This window comes from Zootermopsis nevadensis, unplaced genomic scaffold (assembly GCF_977971745.1).
Source record: "Zootermopsis nevadensis isolate Lab colony 2312 unplaced genomic scaffold, Znev_1.0 Znev_ptg000029l, whole genome shotgun sequence".
In the NCBI taxonomy this organism is placed as follows: Eukaryota; Metazoa; Arthropoda; class Insecta; order Blattodea; family Termopsidae; genus Zootermopsis; species Zootermopsis nevadensis.
Genome location: NW_028259161.1, coordinates 4,903,381 through 4,920,824, shown reverse-complemented (window position 1 = coordinate 4,920,824; position 17,444 = coordinate 4,903,381). Strand labels below are relative to the sequence as shown.

The following is a 17,444-nucleotide window of genomic DNA, read 5'->3' as shown; positions in this document are numbered from 1 at the left end:
GTCGTTAAATCAAAATCAATTTTTAAAATTTTCAAATCTTCTCGGTCATCCAAGTGACCAGTCCACTTTCCACGACCCCAGAACAACTCTAAATGTTTATCTTTTCTCGCGTAAACCACTCATGAGTCAGCTACCGTGCCAATCAATACTCGAAACTAGCTAAAACCTTTCAGACCTCAGCTGGCCTAAACGTCATATAAACATTCACTTCTCACCTCAAAGAAAACAAAACACTTCTTCAATATATAGCGCAATTGGTTCAATACCGTCAAAAACAAAACAAAAAATCCATTTACATACATGCACAAATAAAACAGTAGTCGTTATAAATGCTTCGTTACGATTTAAATCTCTTCTTTAAAAAAATGTACGCATTTTACAGGCGGGCGGACGGGCCCCCTGTACTAGGTAAATTGAGATGATCCATATTCCAGGTGGATCAGAACAAGATAGCCGTGCATGTATTATTCTGATGTGAATCTCTGGGTTCCACAACAGGCCCTACGTGCACACCAACACACAACGCAGCTGTTGGTAACGTTTGAACGAAGTCCAACAGCTGTCGCATTAACGAGAAATTATTTCTATTCGGCAGAGCAAATTTCCTAACCAAACACTTCTGGTCTCCAAAACCCTTGGCTGGATAAATGACAGAAACACCGAACATAATTTAAAAATCTCGTCAGCAAAGGCTTCCTGAAATTCACACAAGAGTACAGTGACTGATAAAGCCAATTCTGAGAGCTACGTCAATACCACAAGGCCAGATCCTGCCAGGATGCGGATGAGATACAGAAATCACATCTCTTCACTCAATGACCTTGTAGAAACAAAAGACTAGGAACAGGACACACAACACTGTAATCGTGGTCATTAATAGCAGCGAAAATAAGTTCGGAATATGTTAACTTCGTAACAACGTATCCATTCAATTTTGTTTATTAAACAGGTCTATAAAATCTGTACGATTGTTTCGGTCAGCAATGGTGTCTGCATTTCCGTATATATGACGGATGCACTGTTTTTTCAACAATTTCTTGAAACTCGACATCCCAACACAGCTAAATCACACCTTAAAAATAGACGCAAGGCAATTTTAGGGGATTTCAATTCATACAATTTCGCTCTAGCTCAGCTATTCTCTTTTTTTACAGACGCATCGGATTCAAATTTTCGTCCTAAATCACTGGATCCCTACGTCACACCAAACAAAATGCACAGCCCTGTCCATTATTCAACATTTTCACAACTCAAAGCCACTGACGAAACTTCCCTGCCAGTTTCTTGGCCCCCACAGTCACTTCAGTCCTGAAGAAGGTGACATTATGCATCTCCGAAACTCTTGCAACACAACCCGTAGCCAGTCACACTCAACGTTCCAAGAAGCGATCAGACGGATGATAGGATGACCCCGAAGAACTTCATTACATCGCCCACACGTGCCTGCATCAGTGTCCATTAAATAGCATTCACCTGACTAATTTCCTTCATTATGTAAAATGTATATTCCGTCGTTTCTTATACCCGCGAACGTGTGATAAATTATACGCTGACAACAAATAAAATCATACAAGACTCGTGGCACTAGGAAATGAATAAAAATCCGTCGATAATGAAGTCTACCTCACTTCCTACACTGTTGTAACGATATCGATTTCGTGTTCACCACACATTTTTTTCGTTACAGACGCAATTAGGAATGATAACGCAAAACCCAAAAGAGTTCCAAGGCAAAACAACCGATACTTTCGTAGGGTTTCTATAGTAACATAAATCACCGTATTTTTCAGTGCTGGTGGAATTTCACGGCCCAAAACTTATTCTCAAACGTCCTTATCTTACTCGTAAAAAGCTTACGTAACACAAAACTAAATTGTTATCTCACGATGCAGCACAAAAAAGCAATGTTGTACATGGCTTTACAGTGTTAATTGGCAATTCTAAAGCAAAGGCGATGTACTTTCGTAATTGTTTTAACCTGAACATTAACGCGTTTTCCACCAAACACTCCTTACCAACAGTCTTGAAATCAGTTCATTCTAGAACCAAAAACTCAAAGAAATTGGGGTAAGCAATATCCAAACTTCATCAACATCAAAGTTTCCTTCTCATATGTCTCTAGGCAAGAGCGTACATTATATTCACTTACTACATTTATGCATGCTCCTCTTTTTTTAACACTCACAATCATTCCGTCTAGTTGAGACTCGACATTAACTATACCTGAACGCATCTGCTTAAGAGCACAAAACAGAACACCACTGGCGAGAAATTCTGCAACAGTTGAAGAACGAACCTCGTCACGTCTCAACGCAATACGATCGGGTGGAAACGTCATATCAGCAAGGTGAATATTGCAGAACCGTAGCAATACTACGTTCACAAATTCCACCACTGGGACACTACGAACTTGACATGGCGTGTCAGAACAGAACACAACCACAGCGCGAATCAATTACCTACGAAATTCATCACGAGTAATGGGAAACACGAAAACTTCGTTCTGTAAACAGATCGATATTTTGTTCAAGACACTCAGAAATGGGAACAAACTGAAAGGAAGGGACCAGGGTTTCGATTCTTCTGCCCTACGGTTTCAATCCAGTGGCGAACTCTTGTTAACGCGGTAGTGAACCTTCAGGTCCCGTCAACGACAGAAATGATCAGCTCAACAAATGTTAGCTTCACAACAATCATTTTATTTCTAGAAGTTTCGAGACTTCCGAGTTGGCTACATCTATCCACCTCAACAACGTCCAGTAACCCTGAGATTACTTCCAAAAAATTCGAATCGTTTACTTGTGTGAATAACACGTAACTCCAGGAATATTCTCGGTTTTGAAATTAATACGATTTCTTAAGGAGAAAAACTCGAAAACTACTGACAAGAATTGTCAAAATCGAAACATTTCTTTGAATTCCATTTTCAAACAATGCCAGAGCTGTCTAAACACACGAAACTTTTATTTTCTTATTTATTTTATCCGTAACAACGTTAACTATTATGAAAATACTCTGAAATACATTGCTTCTTACATTTCCGTGTCTGTGGCTCTAATCACCACAAACTGCCCCAACATACTCAGTGGCGTTACATTACGCGTAATTCCGTCCCTAATTGGTTCAGGCATTCAACGTTGAGTTTTGATTAGGAACTAGCGTTTAAATAACGAGATAAAGCCTAAGTGCGGTTTATCGAAACTGACTTAACGATGACAATATCAACAAAGTAGACGAGCCGCTTCTGTATATAAATGAAAATTGGTGCCTTGCCAGTTGTATGAACTTAAAATTTTTTTACTAGGATATTGACAAATAATTCCAAAAGAAAATGCGGAAGTTTCGAGAATATCACTCACGGATCTAACAAAGCCTTGACAAAACAGGCAACACTTGGTCCTAATGCAATACACAACATAACCGTCAAAACGTCGTGCGAAGGTCACGAACACAAAGCGTGGGACTTGGCAACTCTCGGCCACTTTCACTTGCTCAATACTCGCTCATCGACGGCTTGACGAAACCTGGCTATGGATCACAATTCACTTTTCACTTGCCTAAAATTAGGCAGAATATTCAAGAGTACACGCGTAAAAATCAACATCCTCAACATCAATCATCGTTGACAGGCAAACGTATTTCTTCTACACCGTTTCCTTATATCATGAAACGAAATCAAATTAATATTACCGTGTAAGATAAAACAAAAGATCCTGGTGAAAGAGTTTATAAAAACTGATCACACCGTTTTCCCCATTGTTGATTACTGAATAATAATATATCGTAAATGGAAGTAAACAAAATATCGATATATCGCACTAGAACACAATCGCGAAAACCTTAAAGACATTCCACTACATTTTCGATATTTCCCAAAAGATTCTTTTATTTAATGTAGCAATTTTAACCTTAAACACAAAATCGGAAAACCCAAATTGTTCACTTTCCACCGAAAATGATCATTATAAACCGACAATTTTTTTAAAAAAAAGACGATGATGTCAAATACACTTTGAAACACAAATTTAAACATCCTTCTTAAATTTGCATTGACGATAAAACAATCGATCGTTTAGTACAGTTCACCTCACGTTAGTTTCTGGGGACGACAAGTGAATTGAAACTCACCTGGGTAGCATCCGTATAAGGTGTGGAAGAATTTTTGTTGATCAGTTGAGATCCAAACATTGGTATTCCACTGGAGGTGGGGCTGCTAGACCGACTGGTATCGTTCTGTTGCGGCACCATTATTTTCGTTATAAGAACTTTCACTAAGAACACCAACAAATACTACACACTTCTAATTTAAATTTGAATGCGTCTAAATTATATTTCACGGAGATAATTCGTAGCAGTACAGTGAAAACTCCCTTTACTTTGGCCAAATATTTTTAGTAATATTACAAATTTCAGACACTTCCACAGATTTGCGGGGCAACTCCCGTCAAACTTTCTTGCACATCCATTTAAACTAAATATTCTTTCTGTCAAAGTAAGACGACGACTGAAGGCTCCGCGTGTCCGCGTAATGCATATCTACCAACCGATAGTCGCACACATCTCTACGTAGCGAGCTCTCGACCAATCAAAACCTCGAATGGGAGGAGTTTCGCCCCTTCAAGTGGGAACTCTATCTATCAGAGATAAAGCCGACAGCCTGAGCTGTATGGAAGCTGTACAGAATTAAGTCATTGAACCACAAAAAAGTTAATAAACTTTATAATTAAAAACAATTATCACTTTGCACACATGTTACAGCACCCGTGTAGTTTAAACATAATAAACACATTTTCCTTTAAACATCATTGGTACCTTAATTAATGTCGTGTTTATGAACTTCAAAAAAACAGGGTAATGTGTTTATAAGACCACATGGCGTCGTAAGCCAACATATGAAACTGTCTACTCTCATTACACGTTAAATTTGACTGAAGTTGTTTTTCCGACCCGTACAGTTCAACAGACAAGTAGAAAGTGATGCTTTATCCACATACCTACATTCCCCGCTTGAAGCGCCTAAATGTTCCGTCTTTCCGCCGTCAGATGTCAGACAAGACCTGACAACCTGGAGTGTGTAGTATGCATGCAGTATTGCTACTACCTTACGAGCACGTTCCAATGGCGGTGGAGGGCATGGGTGAAGATACCAAATTTGTTGGAAACTTGTAGGAAACAATCTATTTCTTCTCACCACCCCACAATTACCCGCGGTAGCAAAGGCAATTATTTTTCTTGGTTCAGCGAATTCATGCCAGGTCGAACAGGTGAGGTTTCAGTGGTTTCTTCGAAGTTAAGGTATCACAGAGATACAGCTTCGTACACTTCAAGGTTGTGTAAGATTCGAGAGGCAGCGCAGTTACGACATTCAGTGATCGCAGTTCGAGACCCGCTTAATTTTGACGTATAAAATTATCCAGTAATAAGTGTTCTTCATGGGTCCTTATTTTCTTCTCGTCGCAGACGCATGCATGACGAAACTTTTATATTGAAAATAACATATTTTATTTTCGAACATTTCTGTATTGTTTAATCTTGATTCACTGTATTGGCTTAATAGAATCATTACGGTATACGTGTATTTTTAAAGCCAGTGAATAGGCTGAGCGTGTAGCACGTAGGGGATAGATGATACATGTACAACCAATGTTTGTCGGAAAACGAGGTAATATATCGCTTCGAAGACCTAGGAGTTGATATGAGAATAACATTGAAATATATTTTGCATAAATAAGCTGCGATGTTGATAACTGGATTCATCTAGATCGGAACAGAGACCAGTGGTAGACTGAAAGAACACGGCTTCGGAAATGAACTCTGTTTAGATTCTTGCTAACACGGTCATAAAACGTCAGGTTCCGAAAGACGAGCGGAATTTCTTGACCAGCTTAGGGACTTTTCGTTTCTCAAGGACCCAGTGCAGTTCGTTACATAGTTTTCAAATAAAAGCTTTCCAACCCTGTCTGCCTTCTCTCCTCTTTTTCTCTCGTTCTAGAACAGCGTTTCTGTCTTTTCGATCGACATACACGTACACCTTTCAAATTGGGAGAAAACTGTTGTTTCAACCTACGAGTAATCAATAAATCGTGTACTATAAAACCCAAAAACATTCCTTCGGGCCCGTTCTACATGTCTGGCAATATATTAATCCTCTTAAATACTCCTGGAGTACATTTACCCCATTTTAGAACTGGTGGTCTACAGAAACCACGGGACCACCGATGTTGAGCGCCGATGTCCAGTTATGAGTTAAGTTTATTTCGATTTTCGTTACAATAAAAATAGTTGTTATTTAATGAAGCAATATGAAAAAAAAAAATTTACACGTAAACATTTTCTATGACGTCTCCTTACATGAGAATCGAGTTAATATTCACCAACTCTCACACAGCTGATCGCCCGAGAAGACGCATTCCGTTGCCGTGTAGGATTCAAACACGCGGCCCTAGGCACATGGGATTTAACATTCTAAGGACGAAATATAACAATTTCCACGGAACAGAGTCCTCTTAAAAAATCTGGCAGTAACTCAGTTTCTCAGCCTTTTAGTGAACACAAAGGTTCATTTCCGTACTCACAAGACCCCACCACTGTTCCCTGTTCTGAAGTAGATGAATTAGTACACAGCCTTTCCATTCAATTGTTTATTACAAAAATCTTTCGTAGACAGGGGTGTAGAATCTATAATAAGAGCCGCTATTTTCGACCATTCATCTAAGAAATGCACCCCTTTTAGAGCATCAATGGACGCTTTTTTATTTCAGGAATGGTCCGCGAACATGGACAAACTATAATTCTAATGTCCATACAGACTTACGGAAGATCAGTTCTCCCGTAGAATAAAGCGTTACAGTGTTAATGCGATCGGCGAGTGTCGTGTGCTACCAGCAGCACCAGGGTTCAGCTACAATCATGTGACCTGGCGAGAGATGAGAAACATGCGAGGGGTAAACGAAGGGGGCACAGTAACATCCCAGGAGGGCACAACTTGTGTCGTGCTCAGTGTACAGAAATTCCGGGGAATTTACCGTGGGGACTTCACCCGACGGTGCGTCAATCTGAAATTTATCTTACGCTTACCACTGAGTACGATGTAAAGGGGTATTAATGATGCAGTTTATCCGGCCTTCTCAGGACTCAGAAACTGCTCAAGCACAGATGGAAGGTGCAGTGAAACCTGATTATAACAGAATACCAAGGGACGTGAAACTTCTTCGTTTTCATTTCTCTCTGTAGGCTCAGAATTTTGGATAAATACAGCTTTCTACGCAATATGAGTCTCCTTCAAGGTAGATTTTACCGTAAAATCTCGAAAATAAGAAGAAAATTAGGAATTCCAACAAAAATTTGTGTTAAAAGAAAAACAGACAGCCATCATGCAATCAGAAACCAGCATACTGGACACATTCTTATGCTATATAACAACGCTGAACCAACTGTAGAGAGCTAAGTGACGATGTGCGGATACTTGCGTTTGGCGAATTCAAGGGAATGGAGAATTTCAAGATTCTAGCTCGGTATTTTTTTAAATGTTTGAGTAAAACCACGAGAAATCTCAGTCAGAATAGTCGGTGCACCGTCTGGGATTTGAATAGGGAACCTTAAGAACATGAGATGGACTTGCTGCTTCTACTGTGAATGCGCTTAACAAATTCATGACAAAACTAAATTAAAGGTTGCCTTGACAACAAAGAGCTTGCAGGGCTTGAGTAATATAGACGTGTGTCGTTCGGCTGGCTATGAAACAATGCCACAGCGTTATCAGCTAATATGCACCATGTGCCCATATTATCTTTGAATATCTAAAATTGCCTTTAACATGACGAGAACTCGATGCGAGTGCGCTGGCCACAAGGACAATGAATAACACGTTATCAGTGGATTATGCGTCGTTATTTCGTGACGGATCAATATGGCCGTGACGCCTCAGGTAGCCTATATATGTCATGTTAGTCCACTTTATGAGATACGAACATGTGTCATTCATTCGGAATCAGCTCATGTCTTATTTCTTGAATTTCTCTCAACATGCAATTGGATGATTTTATTTTCCATGTTATATTAAACTAAAGGCATACTGTAGTGTGCTGACGCCTGGAAATGGCTAAAACTGCAATGACTTACTCATTTTATCAACGCAAGTTCTAGTACAGATGTTATTCAGCGTTTAATTATAATCTGGACAATGTAAAAAAATATCTGGAAGAAATGACCGTGTCCTGGAGTAACCAAGAAAAAGAAAGCAAGGAAAATAAAGCCGGAACAGTTGGTTTCCGGCATAGATTCTAACCGGCTTCCTACAAAATAAAATCTAGACGCGTTAGTGCCTGAGGTCACCCGCTTGGAACCACATTTATGCGACATATCACATACCATCGCTTCGCCTCTCATTAGGCAAAAACTACGCTCACGTCTTTAATAAATCTGATTACGAAACTGTACGTCAGTAAATTCACAACTGATAATTGGACAGCCATTACATTTGATTAAAAAGTCAATCAATCTGCGCAAGACATCAGGGATGATTTATGTATAATGCTTTGCTAGCCAGTGCATTACAGTTGTTAGCGCAAACCAACATTTCTATCCAAGTAATTAATAAACCAATTACATTTATACTCAAGTTAAGTGATTTATTGCGCTGGAGAAATTCGTAACAATTTTACTCCACATAGTCTACGTGTTCTGTCATTCTGCATTCTCATCGGATTGCAGAAATTGGTATATTTATGGAAAATTAAACAAGTTTTGTATTTTTCTGAAAATAAATTTAGAGGCCGCTGTGAGGTTCCAATCGATTACACCAACATCTCCCAACATTAAACAAAAAAAAGTAAACCTCAGGAAATTCCTATCAATAAATTTCTGACACCGGTGTTTCAAGAAAAATAAAGAAAACTATCAATTGAGAAAATTATAAACTAAACAACAAAAATACTTCAGACGTTTGCTATTGAAATAGTACCACCACAGGATCAGATTTCATTGTATGATCGTAAACCTTTTTGAACCTTTAAAGCACAGCTGTTTACATGTTCTAGATATACAAAAAGATAAAAGCAGCTTAACGGCGACATTGAGGTCTTGAGATAAAGAAAAGGTGAAGGACCTTTGGTTCTATTAACGTTCAGTAATGTTTCTCTATGTTTGCCCGTATGCATCAACGTCTGAATTAACATGCTTAGACTGCATTTAATAATGAGAATGTTTATTCGAAAATACAGCGCCAAGACAATACGTTCGCACGTGAATCAACTAGGACGTTTTTATTTGAAGATTAATTTTTACTTATGAATACCTACATGCACGAGATCTGAGGTCCTGAATGCGCTGAAGATGTCACGGTGCCTTCTATGTAAATGCTAAACAAAAGGTCCGTGGTCTGCCTTCAAGCTCTGTCCCATCATTTGGCTGGCAGGATTAAAGAAAACCACGAAAAATCCTCCAGGGTAACTTTGTGACAATCTGCTCACTTAAAATTTCCTGTGTGCGAGTACACAATACATCCCACCTCTTCGGGTTCAATATGCTGATAACCTATAGGCTATAGTAAAAATAATATAACCACGAAAAGATTACACCACAACCTCTTCCTTCCATATCCCTCCCTCCTTCCAGCCACTGGACGCTACATCAGACAAAAACATGCAGTTAACAAAGATATGTTAATCAGTCTAGTAGTAGCCTGCAAGCTTCGTATTGGGCAAGGACCAAGCTCAGCGGCCAGAGAACTCTAAAGCCTTTTGTTGTTTCCTCAACCTCACCAGGCTACTTGTGGCAAAGTAACATTAAAATAAGCCAGGATTATGTCCTTCACATCCACTTTTGCAATCATACGCAATTGATAAAGCGTGGTTTAAATCATATAAACCAAAGGCCAACCGTGTATTCACGGTTCCTGGGCATCGCTCTTGACAACTCAACTCCAGAACATCTGCACATTATTAGAAATAAGATAAACAGAATAGGAAAGAGAACCAAGTCATGTGTAACGACGCATAACATTCGTTAATTTCAAGAAAGGATACGAAGGCCAGTTCCACCTCGTTCAACAAGCCCGATAGCAGTATAAGAACTCTATTGAATCACTAGTAACTCCAGTTTCTTCAATTACATGTATGACTCCATGAATTAAACATTCCGCTCCGAAGCAAAAGCTGGAAGCATGCTTTGCTGCTTTCTCCTTTATATTACGAAACACCAGGCCCGAGAGAATAACACACATTACGACTCACCGTAATGTAACGTATGAGAAATTATTGAAAATTACCAGATCCTTGTCATGAAATAACCAATACGCGAACGAATGAATCTCGAGCAGCTAGTTGTACTCCTGATTCTTGTCGTGTGATTCCAATTCAAATCCCGACCACGAGATCGGCTGTCAGGACTTGAGGGTTCGTTCCTCAGGGCAAACGGTTGGATAAACGAAAATTATGCGTGAAGGTAGAACTCATTTCGTAGGATCTGAGGTTTTCGCAGCGGTGACTCTGAATATGGCTGTCTTCTTGGTTATTGTGCCGTGTAGCCCGCAACAACCCTGACGACAGTTATCTCTAGAACTCACTTCGTCCAAAATTTCGTCATTAGCAGCATGAGTGATCAATTCCACTGTCGTCTCGCAATTGTACCACACGGGAAGAGTCCATTTTTACCCATGCGATGGGAGGTTATGGGGGTCCCTCATTGTCGTTCCGAACGTTGTGGCAAAAAACAAATATCCAATGCCGCTGGTTTAAACCTAAACCCTGTCAACTGTCACTTTAATCGGTAATAAATAACGTTACTTTACGGTAAGTAAGTCAGTGAACCTGCTGTCGTTCTGTGTGGAGGCTGTTTGTTGTAAGTCAATGCCACGTAAAGTAACTCGCTTCAAGGTCGAGTTGTAGTGATCTCGGGTAATTAATCATCAGACGCTGCTGTGTGTTTTCTCACGCATGGAGCGCGGCATCACACGATGCAGTTCAACTACGTGTAATATGGGGAGGGTCTGATCCCAACATTATTCTCTTTTGTCCGCTCCTACAGCGCAAAACGCTGTCAATTCAGGGGGGACGCATGTTTTCCACTGTCGCCTCGCTTGATTAAGGCTGTTCCAGACCGGCCAGCGCTCAATATTGATTTGATAAAGCACATACTGCTGACCTGTGTGGGCACCACTAACGATCTAAATCTATAGTATTACACAGGCACCACTTCGAATCTCGACAGAGTTACCGACTACCATCACAGACGCTTATCCTGCATCTCCTCGGTTTCTCAAGGCGATTTCCGATTGCTACCTTGAAACAGAACACGACTGCCTTCTTCCAAATGCTTACCTAGTCACAATTCATTTTCTATCTTCCGATTTGTTTTAACGTTACAGCTAAAACATAATCGACGAATAACGTATGACACGAGAGGTGAGGACTGCCTCATTCTAAGTCCTTGCTTATTCACAATAACCTTTCCATGTAATTTTCCATTATATGGCATAACCTCTGTGGATAAAAAGGAATCTTTAAATAAACAGAGAATCAATTTATGGCAAAACAAATCTCGACTATCCGTCGAGAACCAAGGGCGACTACTCCAGGGGTAAAGTTGGCCGGAATATGAAGCAGATTATTAAAACAGAAATATACAGTAAGTTTAGTGATACTTAATTGTCTAAATAAAATACACAAAATAAAAATACACATTATGAAACTTTTTAAACGGTCCTAAATAATAAGCTTGCTTCAATGCCACTTCGACAACCGCAAATCTCACTTGATGTTACCTGGGAATGAACCCGGGTATCTGCGGTGTGAAGCTGTTGCAGATTACGTCATCGAATAATTAATAAAAACTATAAATTAAGCATTTAAAGTTGGTAAACTTTGTGCAGAAAGTTTGTACCTACTGGAATTTATCCACACACGTAACACAAGTCTGGGTCTCTTTACCAAAGAGTGCTACTGCTCCCTATCGATCGAGGGGGACTGGGTTTTAATCTTTGGCTCGTAACTGGCACCAGGGTATCGATTGGAAGAAACCAACCGACACCAGTCCATCCAACCCCCAAATTCTACGTGCAACCCCGTCAGGAATGGAGACTATAGTGACAAGAGCTCCAAGATGGCACATTCCGTACTTTGATAAAATTTAGCAACGCCTGCCAACGAATGTAACCTCATCGGAAGCATAAGGCCAGTTCTAAACGGTTTCTACTGCACGTGATGGTAGACCTAATTTATCTAGGCAAGAGTATCTGAAATACTTCCACGTGCCATCACATTAACCAATCATGCCTAGCGATAAATATCTGTCTCTCGTGCTTGACAATTAGTAAGCAGTAATGAGTAATGCATTTTTGTATGTTTCGCATTATTGTCAGTGTAAAATGAGATTATTTCCTTATACAGCGTTAACAAAAAGCGATGTTTATAAAAGGTCAATTATATATAAAGGAATATATAAAATATCAGGATACCAGAGGCCAGTGAAATAATCGAACAGACAGAACAAGGTCTCACTGCTGTTACAACATGGCGTGAAGGGCACACACGAGGGGTCCGATACAGAACGACATGGCGCACGTTCATTTACGTCGCAGTACGCTACAGAAACATTCATATTTGTTTATTTATTTATTTATTTTATGTAGCTGTCAATCACGTAATGACTATGAGAAGGATTCATGTTACTTCTTTGTAGTTTACATAACAACGCCATCAACAGGCCAGACTATGTAGCGTTCTTGACAGCTTGGGCGATTATAGAATAATGAACTGGTAAGGATATGTAAGGACGCGGTCTGGGCCCAATTTAAGGTCCACAACCCCGTTTGTCGAGAAGGACTTAAGAAAACCACGAGAAACCTAAGTCAGGATAGCTGATCTACAAGCTGAGATCTCAACTCGGAAACTCCCAAAGGATGTTATTATCTTTATTGATAAATTTTCAGGTTAATAAACAATGTTGTTTCCACTTCAGAGATTTTCAGCAACAAAATACGTACAAATTCCGACCGAAATGCAAAGAAGGTACCTCCCAAATACGGGCTACAGGGCCACTTCGTGCCACGAATCATAACTATCCAATATGTAGAGCCAGCCAATGAGCTATCAAGAATCCTTTTGTTTATGAAAAGTGAAAAAGTATTAAAAAGTTCATCAAATTACATAACATCACCTGGCCAGAAAATAAAAACAAAAGACGAAGACTCAGAATCTGCTTTAGGGGATTTATGCAATGCCTAAACAATTCCTAACACGACGCAAAAGAAATCAGCGTGTCTACGTACGTACAATAACCGAGCTAAGCGACTGAAACAACAAATGGCTGATGGCCATATTTGCGGACTGACAACGAGCATTAAACCAAACGACCCACTGACCCGATAACTAACTACAGACTAAATGACCGTCTGATCGAACAAGAAGAAACAACTATCACGTGCCATGAAGGAAGCAGCGATTCATAACAATTTTAATGATTATGGTGCCAATCCTGAATTGCCTTGTGAAAAGCAAAATAGTACGTGTCACGCCACCGATTATCGTTGAGGAAATTATAATAATCATGCAATATATATATATATATATATATATATATATATATATATATAAGAGAAACAAATATGTTCGCATTAAAGTGAACGAAAGGGTAACACGTTTCCTAATAATGGTAACTATGTTTTAATAAGATAGCTTTGTGCTCGGAACTAACTTTTCCCCTTCTACGACGATTCCGTTTTGAAACAAGCTGTATGATAATGAACGCTACTAGGAATCGTACAATGTCGACGGCTTCCACTTAAACCATTTTATGCTGTTCACTCACCTGTGAGAAAGGTCGACACAAACAGCACGTCGGCACTCACACTAATGTACTTATTTCGATGTTTTACGGTGCCATGACAACTACATACATCCGTTCTCTGAACTTCTGTTCAACAGATTTCAAATATGAATATCTCCTTTTCGAAATTCATCAGCTGACTGATATTTTGAGTGTTTCGCCCAAATATACGAGTGTAATCAAATAAAGAAGTACAGGACGGACGGAACAAGTAGCATAACTTCGAGATTTAGGTTGGAAAACCAAAAGGGAAAAGACTACTTTAGGAGAACTGAACATAGATGGGACGAAAATATTTGAATTGATCATACAGAAACAGTTTAATTTTATGGCCTTGATAAAATAGGCTCAGGATACTGTTCTCGTCATGCAATGTTCTCCATCCCTTGCATCTCTTCAGCAGCCAGATCTCAGCCTCTCAGATATAATACTTTCTCTGTGCTACGTATGTGGTATGTGCCTTATGATACACTCATGCACAGGTACAGTCATTTTCTAAGCACGGAAACAAATACTAGTGACCAGTTTGCTCCAGTGAGTCATCTCCTGTAAAGGTTCATGGGAGAGAAACTTAGCTTAATTTATGATCCCCTGCCACAGAAATTACTACTATCTTCGGTGTGTGCGTAATGGTGTGCCCGCGCATCACCAGCCATGCACGACACGTGGTCCAGCACCGACTTCCGTTTTTTTGATGAATCATCCGAAATTGTATTCGCTACCTTCACTTAAAATCAGTTTCATCCAAGCGCTGAGTGATTTCATTTTCCAGTCCTTAGTCATACTGAGGATAGGAGTGAAAGCATCTCCGCCCACACTCAGTCTGTCCTTCAATCGAACGTTAACCTAACCTGCGAAGACAATAGTTCGTAGAAGTGACGCGAACTCAATAACAGTTCGCATTACCTACTTCAGAATTTATGTGAAACTTTGAAACTAAGCTCTAGCCAAGTTCTAAATTATGCAAGATACGGAACTTCAAAAGACGACGTAATTTAGTATATTGTTCCCGGTCTATACGCCACGTTAGTTTACGATCTTCTTCCACTCGTACGAAAGAAAGAAAAAAAACTTTGTTGTTCATGCAATTTAATCTTTAAAGGTTTGTAAAACAGACGAGACATAAGCAGTTATTTGTTCTCTGAATTTCACTGTGAATCTCATTTTTATTTCTTGTTATTATTAATGGCAATGTCTGGCAGTACATGAATCCCTTGCACCTCTCTTCATGGGAGAAGAGCATTAATACTAATGAATGAAACAACATTAAGAATTATACAAGACAGAAGAAGGAAAAGTCATTATCAAACAATTATTTAAGCTTTTCATCAGCGCCGCTGGAAACTTTCCGCTCAGTTGGCCTTTAAAGCTTATCTAGCCAACCACCAGCAGGCAGAACACCTGCTTTAATTTGCCGTTACATCACAACAATTTCACCAAGCGTCCACAGCTTCTAAAGATTATCATATAAAAGAGGAATTTTGCTAGTCGCTTTATATGGTTACGAAACCCAGTCTCAGTCTCGGGGAAAAACACAAACAAGTATGTAAAGTGCTCAGGAAAATGATCTCGAGAGAACTGAAGTGGAGAATGGAAAATTTTATGTAAAGAAACACTTCGCCTTTTATAAAGCTCATCTAGAATTATCTTGGTGGTCAAACAAAGGATATCATGATGGGCTGGACATGTAGCTCAAATGCGAGAAACGATAAACACAGAAACTGACTGGGACAATCAGGAAGGCTATGAAAAAAAATATATATATATATATATATATATATATATATATATATATTGAGGTAGATCTTCGGTAAATACGTCGTCTTGTTTTTTTACTGTATATTTAATGACACTTTAAATAGCTCAGACTATGTAGCATCGAATAATAGGTTAAATGAAGAATCTAAATGGAAGGGCACGATCGTGGCTTAACGGTAGCTGCTATGGCGGAATTTGTCTGGAAGAAGTGACGTAAGACTCGAAAGACATTAGTCCGTGCCGAGACCTGAACCAGGGACATCCAGAGAACGAATCAGGAGTGCTAACGATTCTGCTGGGACGGTCGGTGGAAATCGGTTGTGTGCATGAAAGATGAATTGGATAGACTTAGCCTAAAACTGTACACAAAGACGAGTGTTGATAAATTGCTTCTTATTACCAGAGTGAGTCAGTTGGTTGGGTAGCCCAATTATTTAACATTTTACTTTTTCTATTATTACACAGAAGTGCTGGACTTCGGATTTTAGTTAAAATAAATTTGTTCTTGTCAGGTTCTTTCTCAAGTCGGGATGGAAAAAAAACAAAGTTAATTTTCCACGAACACCCTTAATTGAAAACTAAGTCACTGTGCCTCATCGGTAGAATTTTCATGAAGTCCGGGATATTGCATCATTTGTGTTTGCTCCATTAATTCAGAGTGTAAAATGCCAGCAGCCACAACATTAAACATGTTTCTCCTTTATGCCAATCTCCTCATACAGTGCATTCACTAATATTGTTGAACGCAACTGTCACCACTGTCTTAATTTATGGAATACCAATACGCTTATAGAACATTTACAAACTGGTGCTATGTAATTTGTTCACCACAGAAGAATAATATTTTATGCGTTTAGCTTAACAGAATGTAAATTACTTATCGTTTCGTGCTGCGATTACCCGCTGTTCCAAACAATAAACCGGTGGGGTGAAATATACCGTTAACCCACAGCTTTCTGACGTTAATAGGGAACCACGAAGTTTTTCTGCCCGCGTAATAAAAATCGTGAAATCCCGTGATTGACTCAACGCAGGAAAAATATCTCTTTCCCAGAACACGCTCAGTAAAGATTCGCAGAGGCTGGCCAATATCGAGCGCTTTCGGGGAACAGGTAGGAGTCGCCACACACAAGTACCAATTCATAATACTTTGTGAGCTATGTGTTGTTGTCTTGAAGGAGTGAAATGCACCGCCCCATTACACATGACACATGATATATATCTACCTGTAATCTGTGGGTAAGGTCACACAAGCATACATTAAACATGTGAACTAACTCCACAATCCTCAAGATAAAGTCAATATCTTCTTCTGAAACGTCGGCAAATTATGTAAATTTTTTTAGTTTTTAAAATTTTTGAAATTGCTTAATTTTTTTTTATTTTGGTAGTTTTATCAAAATGTTTTAATTTTATGCGATTTTAGGCCAATTTCGAAAAAAAATTGTTACCAATCTAACCTGACCCAACGTACCCTAACTTAACCGAACCCAACCAAACCTAACCTGACCTGACCTAAAGTAACCAAATCTAACGCTTGCCTACGCGACTGGTATGAAGGCAATGTACCTTGAACTTTGGAAAATTTCCAGATTTTTTAATTCTATGAGTCTTTCGTGAAATTTCGGGAATTTTTTAGTTTTTCAAAATTTCTAATTTTTATACAGCAGATGGGTAGACGATAAAATTATCTAATACTCTCTGCAATGCTAATTTTCTAGTAATGTGTAGTGCAGTGAAATCGACTTTCTTGTAATACATACCGTGGTGATATTTTATTTGGAGTGTACTACTGTACGCGGCCTGCTGCCACCCCTTCCAGCAAACTTCTGGTTAGTGACTCGTTCCGAGGTTCCAATTCA

At 39.3% G+C, this 17,444-nt stretch overlaps 1 protein-coding gene across 7 annotated transcripts in view; it reads right to left on the bottom strand.

The window, feature by feature from the left end:
• The window catches only part of LOC110835779 (uncharacterized), a 347,536-nt gene that overhangs the window by 21,521 nt on the left and 308,571 nt on the right, over window positions 1–17,444 (bottom strand). The window contains exon 1 of one of the 7 annotated variants that reach the window (XM_022076341.2): window positions 4,129–4,525. The exons of the other annotated variants lie outside the window; for them this stretch is intronic. Within the exon in view, the coding sequence (XP_021932033.1) occupies window positions 4,129–4,248 (120 nt within the window). The 5' untranslated portion in view covers window positions 4,249–4,525. Of the gene's footprint in view, window positions 1–4,128; window positions 4,526–17,444 lie in introns of those variants that run through there. 7 annotated transcript variants of the gene reach the window in all.